Raw genomic sequence first — 16,911 nt, 5'->3', positions numbered from 1 at the left:
CAGGGGGCTCCGCGGGAGCCGCGCGGCTCGTCTCCTTGGCGACGCCGTTCAGCAGGACAATGTGCGGGGGGGCCATGCGGGCCTCGGCCGCGTCCCGTCCCTCTAGCGGGGGGTCACTGCAGGCCGCCTCGCTCGGCGGCTGCTCCGTCATCCTGTAGACAGACAGGCGGACACCCGCTCTAACAACCGCCCCGGGCCCACGGGCGTGGAGGTGGGGTAAAGGGATAAAGGGTAGAGAGAGTAACTCACACACTGAAACGTGAGGACAACTTAGGGACAAGTGGAGACACACCCGCCCTAGGGGCCTGAAGGCAGAGCGGGGCCAGGGCGGGAGGGAATAGGGGTCTCTGGATAGGGAGAAGAGGGAGGGTGGTGTGCCTGGGAGATTCAGAGACTGAGAGGGTCAAAAAGACAGACGGAGAAAGACAAACATTGGAAGAAAAGGAACCGAGCCAGCGAAAGAAAAACAGAAGGGAAAAAAGGAGGAAGGAAATGTCGAGAGAAAGAGAAAGAATGATCACCCCGTCCCCCTTCTCAGGCCGCAAGGGAAGAGGTGGGAACACAATCCCCCACCCGCTCTTCCCGCCCCCCTTTTGGTTTTGGGCGGGGAATCTGTCGGGCAGAGGTGGGGTGCTTTTCGAACCTCCCATTCCTTCTCAGTAATGCCCACCCTGCCAGCCTACTGCCACACACATACACCCAGAAACCCTCATGGAGGTGGAAGCAGGAATATTGGGGAATGGAGGCTACAGGCGCTGGGGTCCAGTCTGGCAGAACTGGCAGTGAATTATCCAGAGGTACTAACAACCCCCCCCCACCCCACCTACACACATATATTTTCACCCTGGACTCGGAGTGTGAGTCTACACTAAGCAAATCTACTTGTACTCAGTGTGCCGCTCCCACCCAGACCCGGAGATGAGTTGTTGGGAAGGGACAAAGAGGATTCCGACCCTACCTCCCTACTGCACCTGGTTCTGCTCAGCTGGACTCATAAGTGATGACAGGTCTGGAAGGGCAGTGTGGCTGAAGCGGTGGAGCCCAAACATTTAAAGAGTGAGCCTGAGGTTGGTAGGGTCTGGGCTGCATTTCAAAAGCCAGCAGGGCAACTTGAAGGCCCTTGAACCCTTCCAGCCTGCCCTCCTCCCATTCTCCCATCTTGGCGTCCTCCTCTGGGAAATGGGAAGAATGCTTCGTTTATGCATTTAAAAGCACTGTGCAAATTCTCAAATAGTTATTAATGACAAGACTTGGTCAGAGAGGTGACTACTTCATGCAAGGTCACACGGAGCCTACAGGGGATAGAGACAGACCAGAACTCTGATCCCACTCTGCTCTACTTGCCTGTATATCCACAGGAGCCTGAGTCACTACTTCTGTCCCTCACAACTCCACTCCAGAACGACTGCAGCTCCACTCCCCACTAGCAAACGCTTGGGTTCTTACATTACCCAGCTTCCATCATGATAGAGCCAAGTCCCAGCAAGAAGGAAAACAGAAAAACCATGAAACTCTGGATTCAGAGTTTGGGGGTATTTGCAAGTTGCTTTAATTATATATAATTAATACAATATAATTAATATATAAATATATAAAATAACATATTAATTACATTGCTTTAATTATATATGTATATAACCAAAAAAAAAAAAAACCCGTTGCCCATCAGTCAATTTCAACTCATAGCGACCCTACAGGACCGAGTAGAACTGCCCCATAGGATTTCCAAAGACTAGCTGATGGATTCGAACTGCTGACCTTTTGGTTAGCAACGGAGCTCTTAACTGCTTTGAATATATATATGTACACACATATATATATACACACACAAACACATATGCACACATATATACACATATTTGGCATATAAAAAATATACTCGATATATATAAAACAAATTCGACAGGCTTCATAAGACGTTACTCAGAAAAGGCTCTCAGAGCTATATAAAAAGGGATGTTTTAAAGCAAAAAAATAACAATCCAGTTCAGCCCTAAGCAGAGTCCATCTAATTACTCATGGAAACCACTGAGCTCCCATTCTGACACTGCACTGCCCTGGACGGGAGTCAGCCAAGAAACCATCCCTCTACCGCAGAAGGGAGACTGGACCTTCCGCAGCCTCGTCCGGAACGCAGCCCAATTGCCACTAGACACCCGAGCCAATGCAGATCCCAATTCAGATCGCGCCCCAGCCCTGGGTCTGCCAGGCCCCCGGGCCCCGCCCAGAAACGAGGAAATCCCTGTTGACCTGGTGCACACGAGCTACCAAGGCAGTCGGTTGGCCATGCTTCATTCGAGGAGAGTTTACGATTATGGCGGAGACAATAGGTCTGTAGCCACAGAAAGCTAACGGTCCGGGAGCAGCGTTCCACCGCCGAGACACCGCTGGAAACGCACCAGAGGGTATACCAGGTATACCTCCCGCCTCCCCACGACGGTGAAATCCACCAGAAATACATCAGTCTGTGACCAAATATACAAGTCCCAAGATGCTGGCTCCCTACCTCACTGTCCCGACGCATCCCACTGACACGTGCTTCTGCCCCAACTTCTAACCGAGTGACACACGGTGTGCACTGCAATCGCTGGACTGAGCTCAAACTCTCCTTATGACACGTTTATACTCTCTGATTAATTCGCCGTTCTCGCCATAAGAGCGGGTCCCTGAGGGATGAGGGGAGCGGGTATTCCAGATGAGTTTCCCTGGTCCCAAATGCCCTCTCCAGATGCTTATAAATATCTGTATCTCTGAGGCTCCCCCACGAGAAACATACGATTGGCCCCCAGGGTCTGTGGCCGACGTCTCCCCACCCCTTCCCGACCTCAAGTAAACCAAGAGGACTTCTCTGCAACCAGGATCCCCATCCGAATCTCTGCTAGGGGTCCACACCTCCAGCTCACGAAGGCAGGCACGCGAGGACTCACTCACTAGCGCCTACGGTTTTCCGCAACTAAACTCCATCCCTTGAATTTGGTTAAAATTACTGAAAGGAAGGCCTGAATAATTTTAGCTGGTTTTTATTCGGGGAGGTGAAAGGGAAGATTTCGGAATGAATCGCACTGGACTGGAGCATTTGACCATTACGGCTTCTCTGTCTTTGTGCGGTTAAAATCCAGCTCGCACGCAGCCCTGAACACTGGATCCTCTTTGCCTGTCGCGGGACCGCCGGAACATTTCCGTGTGTTTGCCTAAACAACACCCGGGGTCTGGAGAGCTCCCGGGGGTAGGCAACGGGACTCGGGCGGATCTCAATCCTCAGCACCGAGAATTTCTTAGATGAAAAAAGCCTTCGTTCTCAGTGTCCGGGGTTGGAGCCACCGCCTTAGACCCGGCCTCCGGTCCCCGGCACCGCATGCACCCACGCGACCCCCTGGGAGAGCCCCAAGCCTCCACGAGTACCAAAACCTCCAGTGAATAGAACCACTTTCCTGACCGCCACGGGGGTAGACGGGTGTTCCGGTGCGGCCCTGCCCTAGGCCTCAGGCCCGGGGTCAGGGCCGACAGGAGTCCGAACTGCGCTAGGCAGGATGACTGCGGCCTTGCTCCTGCCGGATCCCCAGGCGTAGCCTGCACCACCCGGATATAAAAACCAAAAAAACCAAACCCGTTGCCTTGGAGTTGCTTCCGACTCATAGCGACCCTATAGGACAGGGTAGAACTGCCCCAAAGGGTTTCCAAGGCTGTAATCTTTATGGAAGCAGACTGCCACATCTTTCTCCCGGAGAGCTGCTGGTGGGTTCGAACTGACAACCTCTCGGTTAGTGGCCGAGCGCTTAACCACTGCGCCACGAGGACTCCTTACCACCCGGATATGGCCGCCTCAAAGTTACTGGTCTTGTGAAACATCCACAGAACCCGGGACCGATGGGTGCGGCCTGGAGGACTAAGTCCAACCAGCTGGTTTTACCCAGTCCGGAAAAAGGAAAGGGCCCTGCTGGAAGCCACAAGCAGCCAGAGTCAGATCCCTGATTCCCAGCCCTGGGTTCATCCTACCCTTCCCCTAAACTGCGACTGGCCTCGTCTCTGTTCCGAGCCTACCCCGCTACCAGCCCTGAACCCAAGGCCTCCCTGAACACTACCTCCACCAACATTCTCCCCACCAAAACTCACCTGGGGCATATTTAGAAAGACCGGCAGCTCTGAATAGGATCTCCGCTCCTCCCCCGGAGAGGGGCGGGGGCCCAAGTCCAAGCTGTGGACCTGGTCTTTGCTTTCCCCCTCTCTCGCTGAAAGGCCAGCGATCAGGCGGTGGTGTGGTCCTGTGCGGTCTGCCGCGCCCAAAGCGAGTTTCCAGGAAAGATGGGGGTGGAGAGAGAGAGGGCGAGAGCGAGGGAGAGAGAGTAACGGGGACAGTGGTTGGGAATCAGCTCATGCCCCCACCCACCGGCCCAAGGGATCACCGCTAGCTTTCCGTCTCCAACCAGCAGGTGTTCGGAGCCACCGGGGGTATCTCCCCCCTCCCCCGAAAAAAGAACTCTACACCTAATCAATCAGGAATAACTATTTAGTCCACGAACCACAATTCCTCCTGGGAGGCTTCTTGGAGCATATTCAGACCCTCCAACGGCATCTGTCCTGTTCAGGGAAGCAGTTTGCTTTCCAAGCGCGATGTATCTACGCGGTTGGCTCCGGAACCCGGCTGCAGCCACAGAGCGAGGAGGTCATCCTGGTCCTGGCGGGTGGGTGGGGGGATGTGTGTGAGAAAAGGAGAATCCAGTCTTCAAACCCTGGTCGGTGGGCCAGAACCTCAGAGTCCCTCCTTTCTCTCCACGACCCCCACCTCTCACTTCCAGCCCAAAGCGAAACCAGAACCCAACTCCAGGGGCAGTACTTTTCCCAAAGGAATGGAGTCGCAACGGCGTGAGCAGAAGAGGGAGGGGTGGGGGAGGTAAGGCAGGGTACCTGATCTATTCAGGTCCCTTCTTTTCTTCCTACAAGTTAAGAAAAAGCGGGAGTGGGGGAGAAAAAGAACAAGAAAAAGAAAAAAAAGGGAGGTCGGGGAATCTCCACCTTCTCATCTGTCCTCCCTACGCAATGATTTTCGATTTTTTGGCGTTTGGACTGGCATAGTAGGGGAGAATTGTAATAATTCGTTGCGGCAATAAATAAGGCAAACCCAACACTGCTTCCGAGGGTGTAACGGGATTTAGTTTGCCCCCCCCCCGCCCGTGTTTTGTATAATTTGTTTTGCCTAAATCGTCCATTTTATGATTATACATCGAAGTCTTTGATTATTTGCGGAGGCCTCCTTCTTTTCGCCCGGGATTGGTGGAAATATAGGAATAATTCTTTCCTGCGGTTTCAATCCACTGCCGGAGATTGTTTTTCTCCTCTTCTAATCCAAATTGGGGTAGGGGGTGGGGAATGCTCTCATTCCCTGTGTGTTAGTTCAGGATTAATTTTCGCTTTATGGCTGAGTCTCTGTGTCGGTCCCTATCTCCATATTCTCTCCACCCCAAACCCAGCAACTTAAAAAACAGAGAAGGGGGGGGCGCCGCTTTGTTCTCCCTCCAAAGAAGCCAAAAGCAAAGGGACAAGCCGCTGCGCTCCTGGATGATTATTTTAATTAAGATAGGATGTTAATGACGCTGCTGATGATAATGACGACCACGACATTAGCAACAACAATAACTGGCAAAACAAAATCCTTTCTTCCCGAGCTATGGCAGCACCGACCCGGACCTGGCCGCAGTCACCGACGCGACGGGCACCCGCACCCATGCAGGAAGGGCGCTCACCCGGGGAGGGGGTGGAAAAATGCTCCCCGGAGACCATCCTGAGGATCCCCACCCGAGGCGAGAGGCCTGAAGAATGAGCCCATTGTCCTTTTAGGGCCTCTTCCCCAGACCCCGGCGGCCGCACCCGTGAAACTGACCAGAAATGGACGAAGCCGGTGTGCGACAGGAGCAGAAACCCCAAGCTACTGGCTCTAAGGCGCTGGCCTCGGCTAGCACTGCTCAGCTTCGAGCCTGGAAGAGCCTCCTGCTCTCCAACGAGATCCCAAACACCAAGGTACAGACTGGTCTCTGGACAGAACAGCCGCCAACCAGGCTCCGTCCGCCCATCCACGCCACCACTGGCTCCCGAATACATCATAATTTGGAATAAAATGTGAAATCCCGATCCCCGCCCCCACGCCGCCGTCCCACCAGCTCCTCGATCTCCCACTCACTCTCCCTCCCCTCTCCCACCCCAGCGATTGCAAAAGCACCTCTACAGGACACAAGCACACAGGCACAGAACCCAGTGCGACCAGGACCACACATGACCCAGCCCAAGAGAAGGAAAACAAAGTAAACACAACCCAACACTGACCCACAAGCCAACATGGTCAGGCCTACACACTGTCCAACACGACACAACGAACTCGGTCAAACACAATCGCTCACGGACACACACCCCAACCACACACGCCCGACACAACAACGAAACCATCCAAACACAATGGCAAAGGCTACGTAGCCCAACTCAGAGCAGAACACGCAAAACCGGACACCAGCGGGAAAGGCAAATAAGAATAATCATACACAACGAAGAAAACGCAAAGAACTCGTTGAAGGGTCCCAATCTACACACCCAAACAGCGCAGACACCATCACACTCGGACACACAACCTATTGCCAAGAAGACTTCACTCGGAAACAGTCGACACTGCCACAGCTCGCATCCACGCACTCTACTCTCACAATCCCACCGCATGCACACAACCACGAAGAAGAAATGAAAACCAACCACCGTCTCGCGCATTTCTGTATATTGCGTAAGGAAAAAGGGGAAGGAAGGAAGAGAGCCTTCGAGGCGGGAGGAGCGGCGGCGGCAAGGGCGGGGGCGTCGTGGAAAATGCGCCCCATTGAAAGAAACCGAATGGAAAGGAGCGAAGACTTCTTCTGCGGCCGTGGGGTGGGGCGTGGAGGGAGGAAATTGAGGCGGAATTCCGTGGGAGGCCGCAGGTTGCCTTTTCCCTGGAAAAGGCCAGAATGCTCACGTTTTGCCGGTACGGGGGGAACGCGTGTGGCCATTTTGAGGCCTGGTCCTTAGCCGCCGAGGCCCGGCCCCCTCGCCCGCCCCCTCCCCGCCCGGCGCCGCGCGGCACCCAGGCTCCTCCACCGACACGCTCTAATCCGGCTCACGTTCGAGGCCTCGTTAGCATGGGCCGAGGAGCGCCGGGGCGGTGTGCGCCGCAGAGATAAGGCAGTGCCGCGGGTCCGCCCGCCCCCGATAAGCGCCTCGGCCATTATGGGCCAAATGATTCATTTTAATTTGGCAATTTCACCGGAGGGAGTGAGGACTGGTTGCGCGGCGCTGGGACTGGCTGCGGAATCCGCCACCGAGAGAGAGGAGCACTGTCTAGGACCAGGCTGGTCCAGCCCCCATTTCTGATTCTGAGGCCTCTCGGGAGCCTTAGCTCCCCACAGTCTCATTGCCTTGGCCTTCCAGACACTTTTCTTCAGCGATTTTCACCCCACATTCTGTCTCTATCTCTGAATCATCCCCTCCTAAATCTCTCCCCAGCATTCATTCATTCTTTTTCCAGTGTCCAAAGGATTAAAAAAAAAAAAAAACAGTTGCCATTGAGTCGATTCTACTCCTAGCGACCCTAAAAGACAGAGTAAAACTGCCCTATAGGGTTTCCAAGGAGAGGCTGATGGATTCAAACTGCCGACCTTTTGGTTAGCAGCCTGAGCTCTTAACCACTGCCACCGGGGCTCCTCCAGTGTCCTAGACACCCAGATTTCAGTGGGAAGTTCCCCTTATCCTAGAAAGCTCCCCAGCTTCTCTCTGACTACTGCCCTTCAATCTTGGTCCTTTTCTGCTCTAAAATGGAGCCTGCTTGACCCTAATATCCTGGACTGAGCTCAAACCGAAGGGGCTCTCTGGGGCAGAACTGGTGTCCACATAAAGTTTAGAGCCTGGGAACACCCTTCCCCATAATATTTGTAACAAACACTGCTACTGAAGCACTCTTCTAAGCACCATACAAATATTAACTCATCTAAGTCCCATAAACAGTCCTATGAGGTTGGTGCTATTATAATCCTCAATTTACAGATGGGAAAACTGAGGCACAGAGGGTGAAAGTAACTTTCCCAATGTTTCATAGATAGTGAGTGGTGGTGCCTTGTTTAGAAGCAAGTCTGGCACCAGACTCCTTTCTGGAGCACCACTGATGAAGAGCAGCGGCTAGACCCTAGACTGGGGTGAAGGGTCTGCGTTCAACTCATTGCAGGGACCAAGATCTGAACTGTGGGCTAGGAATCCGAGTTCAGTGAGGGGTGGGTGCCTGGGGCTCAGACCATGGAGGGTATCTGGGTTCATTCTTTCATGGTGGAATGGAAACAGCACAGATTCAAACCTTACAAGTCACTTAGCTCTGAACCTCAATTTCCTCATTTGAAAAATTAGGAGATAATACCTACTTTCACAGAGTTGTGAGGATTAAATAAAATGGCCCTTAAAAGGTGGTGGTGGGAGGTGGTAATTTATGAGACTTCACCCAAGGACTAAGACAACATTGCAGGCACTTGTCCGGGAGTTTCAGTTATTATTGAGAAGGAAGTTAGGCACAGAAAGAACGGACTTGGCCAAAGTGCTACAGTGAACCAGAGGAAAAGCCAGGTCCTGAATCTGCATGTCAAACTCCCAGCCCCAAACTCTACCCACCATGCCAGGCTGCTTTATCATTCCAGCATCTCTAGTTTTGAACTCCATCTGGAGTCTGAGAACTGGGGAAAATCCCTAGTCTGGCTATAGACTGAGTCCTAGTCAAGGACTGAGCCCATAGTGTGCCCCTAGTCTGGGCCCTTGTCCCCCCAGTCATCAGTCTCTGAGAAGCTATGGTTGGGTCTACAACCTGTCCCTCTGTTCCTCATGTGCTCTCTGATGGAAGTCAGGATGCCATTTGGATAGATAACTTTCACAGAACCCTCACAGGAGAAGGGCCACCCGTGTCCTAAGAAAAAGAGTCTAATTCCTGGACTTGCCAGGAGGACTCAGCTTGCCCAATCACACCAACTGCTCAGTAGGGACACTGAAGAGGGGCCTGTATGGTCTGCTCAGCCTCATCTCCCACTGTCTCCTCTATGGCTCCAGTCCTGTCTGCCTAATTGCTCCCACATCAGATTGCACTCTCCCTCCATTGTGCCTTAGCTTCTACTGGTCCTTCTACCTTACTTCCCTCCTCCCACGTGCAAAGCCCAGCCATCCTTCAAGACCCAACCTTTCTGCCACTTTCTCCCTGAAACCTCCTTGCATCTTCCCACTTGGATTTGTTGTTTCCCTGCTCTGGTCCCCATTGCCTTTGCTTGGCTGCAACACTTAGTAGGAAGAGTGGGAGTCATATAATTCTCAGTGTGAAGTCCAGCTCTGCCAGCCTTGGGCTGTAGAATCATTGGGCAAGTCATTTCTCATCTTCAAGCGCCTGTAAAATGGGATCAACCATTCACATATCAAAGAGCCTAGCTGGAGAATACTTCCCTGAGAACATGATGTCTGGACTGAGATTTAAGAGTGAGACTTGGGGGAGGGGGGGAGGTAAAACCATAAGAGCCTTCTAGGTGGGCTGAGGGACCCAGCTGACGCACAGGCTGAAGCAGAGGGCTGTAGGTTCATGAGAGGAACAAAAGAGTCCAGTTATGTCTGGAGCAAACCTGGGAGCTATTTTAAGGATTTTTTTAACCATTTTGTTTGGTTGGTTTGAGGGTGCAGCATCCTATACAGAGTCTGATTTGCATTTTAAAAGAGCTCTTTGGCTGCAGTGTGGAGAAGGGATGTGTGTGGGGTGGGGAGGATACAGGGAGACCAGTTTGGAGGCCAGTGTAGTGGTCCAGGGGAGGGATATTGGAGCTTGAACTAGGGTGCTGGCAAAAGAGATGGTAAGAGGAGAGTGAAGATGACATGTACTTAGCATGAAAACTGGGTTTGTAAAGATTGGGTTTGAGGGGTGAGGGAGAGGGAGGATCCCTGGGTCCCTGGCTCTCAAACCTGGCTAGATGGTGGTATTATCCCTGCAGATGGGGGGTCTGCACGTCAATAGCATGGGAAGGGATTATGGACTTGGTTTTGAATTTCTTGAGTTTAGGTGCTTTTGAGACACCTACAGACCGTTGGATTATTTTCCCAGCATTAAACGATCTACCTGGCCCCGCCAAGCAGGGGTCTAAGCACGGAAAATACCGCCTAGGGCAATTGGTGTTAAATTGCTGAATGATCTCTCACAGCTGGCATGGAAACTGTGATGGCCAACAGAAACTGCTAATTGGCCCCTGGCCTCAAGCGGCTCCCAGGGCACTGCGCCCTATGGCCCCCCACTCCCACCCCTACTTAGGCCTCTGCTTCCAAGGGCTGTAATGAAGGAATCCTGGCAAGTTGGCAGGTGGAAAGGCCTTTGTCAGCCCTACCACCGAGAAGTGCCCAGGCATCTGCAGGAGGCGGAGAAAGTGGCGTTCACCTCCCCCACCTCCAACACAAACACCTCCGCGAAGCTCCAGACCCTAACAGCGTCTGGCAGAGGCCCCTGACCTCGTCCCCTAAACCCTCGCCAGGGGCTGGGGGCTCGTGACGTCAACACTCTCCTCCCTCCCCGCTTTCCGACAGTCGGCGGAAAAACGGAAACTGCGCACTAAGCCGGGCGCCGCCCGAAATAGCATCTGGTGCATGTCGGTCAGCGCGTTGTCCGAATATCCCTGAGCGAATGACGTGGTCCGGGGCCCCGCCAGGAAATGCCACCCCTCCTCCACCCGCCCCCAACAGGGCCTTAGTCGGGCAGGAAACCCGGAGCGCCTGGGATGGGAGTGGCAAAAGGGGGGAGGGAGGCTGGGACCCAGACTGGTAAGTCTGGAGTCTGGCCCTGGAGCGGCCAGAGCAAGGAGGGCCGGGAGAACAACCCAGCTAGGCTTTGGGGCTGAGGCCGTGATCGCCACTCTCCAGGCTGAGCCCCGCCCTCCACTGCCCCAGGAAGGATGGGTTCTCCTAAGCCCCAAATCCGAGGCTTTTAACATTTTCCAAGTATTTTTGCCTACCCTGCCTCTGGGTATTAGAGATCGATCGCTGAGCTTCTCTCCTGCACTTGTCCTCTCGAGGAATGTGGTGTGTTCACTCTGACGGGCAGCAAGGTTTATCTTTAATAATTCTATACAGCAATTACTAGGTTCCTGGATGGCCCAAATGGTTTGCGCTGGACTACTAACCTGAAGGTTGATGGGTGGATCCCACCCAGCAACACCTTGGAAGAAAGACCTGGAGATCTGCAGACCTGGTGATCAACTTCCATAAAGATCGTTGTTGTTCTTAGGTGCCATTGAGTGGGTTCCGGCTCACAGCGACCCTGTGTACAACAGAACAAAACACTGCCTGGTCCTGCACCATCCTCACAATCGTTGTTAAGCTTGAGCCCGTTACTGCAGCCACCATGTCAATCCACCTCATTGAGGGTCTTTCTCTTTGTTGCTGACCCTCTACTTTACCAAGCATGATGTCCTTCTCCAGGGACTGGTCCCTCCTGATAACATGTCCAAAGTATGGGAGATGAACTCTTGCTGTCCTTACTTCTAAAGATTACAGCTAAGAAAACCCTATGGAGCAGTTCTACTTTATAACAAATGGTGTCAGCATGAGTGTGAATTGACTCCACGGCATTGGGTATGTGCCAGGTACTGTCCTAAGCACTTTATAAATATTAATTTAGTTAATCCTTACAACAGCCCAATGAGGCAGGGACTATTATTATCTACATTTTGTAGGTATCCAACTGAGGCACACAGAGGTTGAGCAACTTGTGGAGAAAACTCAGTTGCTAAGTTGTAGAGCCAGGATTCCCACCTGGGGCAGTCTGGCTTCAGATTACGGTATTTCCAAGGGCAATAGAACAAGTAGGAAGAGTCAGGCAGCCATGATGAGTTTGGATTCCTGCTCTTTCTTCTGCCAGCTGTATGATTCTGCCAAGTAATTTAACCTCTGAGTTTCACTTTTCTCTTTCGTAGACCAAAAACACACCCATTGCTGTGGAGTGAATTCCGACTCGTGGTGACCCCATGTGTTACAGAGTAGAACTGTTCCATAGAATTTTCTTGGCTATAATCTTAATAGAAGCAGATTGCCAGGCCTTTCTTCCACGACATCACTGGGTGGGTTCAAACCACCAACCTTTAGGTTAGTAGTCAAGCACCAACCATTCGAGCCACCCCAAGGGGGATAATAATAGTCCATACATCACAGAGTTCTTAGAAAGGTTATTTTTAATGGTAAGATCTCTGATTTGGGGAGATGTCATTGTTTCCCCGTTCTGCCCCATATGATGATTGTCTGCATTTTTGTTCCCCTCCCTTACCCTGGAAATACCGCTACCCCATCAATAAGCAGACCTGAGCCCAGAATTCCAAGCTTGAAAAGCAGGGAGAGTCATCTCTGTCCCTCCAGCCGCAGCACTGCCATCAGAATTCTCAGGGACTTCACTCTAATTCAGTGGGTCTCAAAGTATGGTCCCTGGACCACCAGCATCACCCGGGAACTTATGAGAAAAGCAAATTCTCAGGTCTCATCCCAGGCTTACTAAATCAGAAACTCTGAGGATGAGGCCCAGCAATCTGTGTTTTAACAAGCCTACCAGGTGATTTCTAATGCACACAAAAATTTGAGAACCAAATTTTGCCCTAGTTCAATACCCCCGTCTGCAGCAAAGGCCAATGTGAGATAATTTAACTCATTAAAAAAGCACTGTGCTTTCTAATGTTTCAAAGCCAGTTCCCTTTCCCTAACCCATGTTTCTGTAAGTACAGAAACATAATTAAAAACTAGTTGCCATCAAGTCGATTCTGACTCATTGCAACCCCATGTGTGTCAGATCTTTTAGAAGCAGATTCCCAGGCCTTTCTTCCCAGGTACTTCTGGGTGGACTGGAAACTCCAACCTTTTGGTTAACACCTGAGTGTGTTAACTCATTGCACAACCCAGAGACTCACTATAGATGCATGCAGAAGACCAAAGCTGCTTCCAAAACTTAGGGAATAGATACTGCCTAACGTTGTCCATCCTCATGAGCAGAGAACCCCAGACAGCTCTGCCATCGATGATTTTGCTCCCAGCACTGTTGGAAAAGGAGAGAACAGGTGTTCAGCCACCAGCCCTCTGGCTAGCAAAGAGTTGCTGATTGATGGTCACTCAGACAGGGCCCTGGCCCATATGTACAGGTAAATACACATGGGCGGGAGTCCTGGACCCCTGAAGGAGACTCTGTGTACTGAGTACCTGCTGTTTGTACCTGTATCAGTCCATTCTTCTGCATCCGTTCTGCCATTTGATCCTCCACAATAACCCTGCTGGGCTCTTATTAGGATCCCACCTTAGAGCTGAGGAATCAGGCTCAACTCATCAAAAGTCACGCAGCTGGTATGACCCAAGCTTTCTAGGTACCAGTCCTGCTTTCTACTCCTGCTGGCTATAATGATATATTTGTTACATAGGGGGAACTACTTCAATATTTCAAGAACTTTAGATAGCATTGTGATACGTCCTGGTTAAAATTCTCTTCTAACCTTACAGAAGATAAACAAATAGCCCCAAATGTAATAAAAAGATGCTCAAAGTTGCATCAGGGAGATGCATGTTAAAACCACAATGAGATACCACAATGCACCCAACAAAATGGCTAAAATTAAAAAGACTGAAAATACCAGGTGTTGATGAGGATGTGGAACAACTGGAATTCTCATACATTGTTGAAAGGAATGCAAAAATGATTCAACCACTTTGCAGAACTGTTCAGCAGCTTCCTGTAAGCATATGCTTATGAACACCTCAGAGAATTAAAAAATATATATCCAGAAAAAGATTTGTACACAAATATTCAAAGCCACTTTATTCATAATGGCTAAAAACTGGAAACAATCTAAATGTCCCTCAACAGGTGAAGGATAAATTATGGTACATCCATGCCACAGAATACTGCTCAGAAGTGAGAAAGAAACAAACTACAGATACATGTACGAATATGGAATAATCTCAAAAACACAATGTTATGCATTCTACCTTGGTGTGTAGCATCTGGGGTCTTAAAAGCCTATGAGCAGCCATCTAAGATACTCCGCTGGTCTCACCCCTTCGGGAGCAAGGGAGAATGAAGAGAACAGGATACAAGGAAAGATTAGTGCAAAGGACTAATGGACCACAGCTACCAAGGCCTCCACCAGACTGAGTCCAGTACAGCTAGATGGTGCCCGGCTACCACCACTGACTGCTCTGACCCGGATCACAACAGAGGGTTTTGGACAGAGCTGGAGATGGATGTAGAACAAAATTCTAACACACACAAAAAAAGACCAGGTTTACTGGCCTGAAAGAGTCTGGAGAAACCCCGAGAGAATGGCCCCTGGACGCTCCTTTTAGCTCAGTGGTGAAGTCACTCCTGAGGTTCACCATTCAGCCGGGGATTGGACAGCCCCATAACACAAACAGGACTAATGAGGCACAGCAGTCCAGGGACAAGGACTAGAAGGCAGAAGGGGAGAGAAAAGCTGGTGATAGGGAACCCAAGGTTGAGTAAGGACAGTGTTGACATGTTGTGGGGTTGTTAACCATTGTCATAGGGCAATATGTGTACTGTTTAATGAGAAACTATTTTGTTCTATAAATCTTCATCTAAAGTGAGAATAGCAGCACAACTGGAAGAACGTAATCGACATCACTGAATTGTACACGTAGACATTTTTGAAATGGTGTATCTTTGGCCATGTATATTTTCACCAAAAAAAAAAAAAAAATAGGTCCTCCAAGGCCGAGAAGGGAGCATGTTGACACGTCATGGGGTTGTTAACCAATGTCATAAAACAATATGTGTACTGACTGTTTAATGAGAAAATATTTGTACTGTAGACCTTCACCTAAAGTACAATAAAAAAAAATTTTTTTAAATGCAATGTTCTGTGAAAGAAGCCAGACACAAAAGATTATACACTGCATAATTTCATTTACATGAAACTCAGGAAAAACCAACCAACTCAAACCAGTTGCCAATGAGTCAGTTCCAACTCATGGTGACCCTATGTGTGTCAGAGCACAACTTTGTGCTCCATAGGGTTTTCAATAGCTGATTTTTCAGAAGTAGATTGCCAGGCCTTTCTTCTGAGGTGCTTCTGGGTGGACTGGAAACTCCAACCTTTCAGTTAACAGCTGAAGCTGAGCTCACTAACCATTTGCACCAGCCAGGGGCTCCAGAAAAAGCAAAGCTTATCTACAATGGCAGAAATCGTATGAGAGGCAGTGGCAGTGGGGCGATGACTGCAAAGAGGCACAAGAGAACTTTCTGAGTAACGGAAATAGTTTATATCTTGATTGTGGTGGTGGTTATACGAGTGTTTGCATTTTCAAAACTCAATAAACAGTAAGCTTAAAATGGGTGCACTTGTAATATGTAAGTAAAGTTGATTACCTTGTCCAGGAAGCCTTCTCTGACCATCCCTGCCCCAACCTGCATTGATATCTCCTCCTCCTGCTCTCACCCCTTACTGTCCCGATTAGCACACCCTGAAGTCCTTGATTACAGTCTAACTCATGCTGCTCAGGGCCAGGCATGGGGGATATCCATCAGTAAAGATTAGGGGACAGAAAGGAACTGCCCTGACAGTGTTTGGAAGAGTGACAGAGATATCTACCAGAAAGTAGGGTCACTTCCTCCTCTGACCCTCAGTTTCCCCATTTGTAATAGGGGTGGGGGGAGCCACAGGATCTCTCTCTTCCTTTTATCTCTTATCGTCTTTACTCTGCCTCTCATCTCTATCTCAAGCTCTCTCTCTTTCTCTCTCTGAGTCTGCTCCTCTTTCCTGCCTCCGGCCCTGCCTCTCTGTCTCTGTCTTTAATCTGTCTTTCATCTTTTCTCCTTCCTCATTTTTGGTCTCTGCTCAGTCAATTCCGCTCAGTCTCTCAGTTCCTCACAGATACCCATAGAAATAAGACATCTTGATTTTTTGGTCACATTTCTAACAAGATGAACCTATAGAAAGTCACAAGCTAGTCTGTTAGCTGTATGAGGAGTGGGGAGTGGGGCAATGAAAAGGAGGCTAGAAAGGGAAGGGGAAGGTTTCTAAAAGGCACCGTTAAAGGCGATACACAGAATTAATGAAATGAAGGCAAGGAAATTAGCCTCAGTGGACTCTGTCAGACAGCCTGGAGTCACTGTGGCAGGAGACCCATGCCACAGGTCCTGTGTGCCCAGCCAAGAACTCACCTCACAGGGCAGAACTAACAACATAGCTAAGAATGTATGATTGGTTGTCTGGTCACCCTGGGTGAGAAATCCTCCTCAACTACTTAGTAGCTGATGGCCGTAAGCAAGTTACATCATTTCTCTGTGCCTCTGTTTCCTCATCTGTAAGAATAGTGGTAAAAATAATACGTGACTCCCAGGATTGTTGGAAAAATTATGAGACATCCGTAAATAGTTTAGCACAGTGTCTCCTCGTTGCCGTCACGTCGATTTCTACTCATAAAGACCTTATAGGACAGAGTAGAACTGCCCCACAGCGTTTCCAGGGAGCGGCTGGTGGATTCGAACTGCCTGACTTAACCATTTATTTCACCTGTGTGACCTTAGCACATCACTTTCCTTCTGAGTTTCCATTTTCTCACAGGAATAATCCCAGTGTAATATACAGGTTAAGAGCATGGAGTCTGGAAACAGACTGCCAGGGTTTGAATCCTGGCTCCTTGTATTGGCTATGTGACCTTGGGCAAGTTACTTAATCTCTCTGTTCCTATAAAATGGGAGATAATAATAGTATCTACCTCATACAATTGTTTTGAGGAATAAATGAGTTAACAGATGTAAAGTGCTTAGACCAAAGTGCAGAACATAGCAGAAGTGCTCAGTAAATATTCACTATTGTTCTTCACCAAGTTGTTGCGATGATTAGATGAGAA

At 50.1% G+C, this 16,911-nt stretch overlaps 1 protein-coding gene and 1 long non-coding RNA gene across 3 annotated transcripts in view; both read right to left on the bottom strand.

The window, feature by feature from the left end:
- Nucleotides 1–151, bottom strand: part of TAL1 (TAL bHLH transcription factor 1, erythroid differentiation factor) — an 8,728-nt gene extending 8,577 nt beyond the window's left edge. The window contains exon 1 of the mRNA XM_023727035.1: nucleotides 14–151. Coding sequence (XP_023582803.1) covers nucleotides 14–151 — 138 coding nt within the window. The remainder of the gene's footprint in view (nucleotides 1–13) is intronic.
- Nucleotides 152–2,511: 2,360 nt separating this feature from the next.
- Nucleotides 2,512–7,038, bottom strand: LOC111819649 (uncharacterized). 2 transcript variants are annotated; one of them, XR_002823233.1, is made up of 4 exons: nucleotides 6,989–7,038; nucleotides 4,521–4,675; nucleotides 4,114–4,271; nucleotides 2,512–2,666 (listed from the first exon to the last, which is right to left on the bottom strand). It is a non-coding gene; the product is annotated as an uncharacterized LOC111819649 (long non-coding RNA). The 2 variants fall into 2 exon arrangements; XR_002823232.1 differs by lacking the exon at nucleotides 6,989–7,038 and adding an exon at nucleotides 5,879–6,013.
- Nucleotides 7,039–16,911: the final 9,873 nt, after the last annotated feature.

This window comes from Trichechus manatus, unplaced genomic scaffold, assembly GCF_000243295.1.
Source record: "Trichechus manatus latirostris isolate Lorelei unplaced genomic scaffold, TriManLat1.0 scaffold00015, whole genome shotgun sequence".
Classification (NCBI taxonomy): Eukaryota; Metazoa; Chordata; class Mammalia; order Sirenia; family Trichechidae; genus Trichechus; species Trichechus manatus.
The sequence above is the reverse complement of the archived record's forward strand: the minus strand, read 5'-3'. Positions and strand labels throughout refer to the sequence as shown.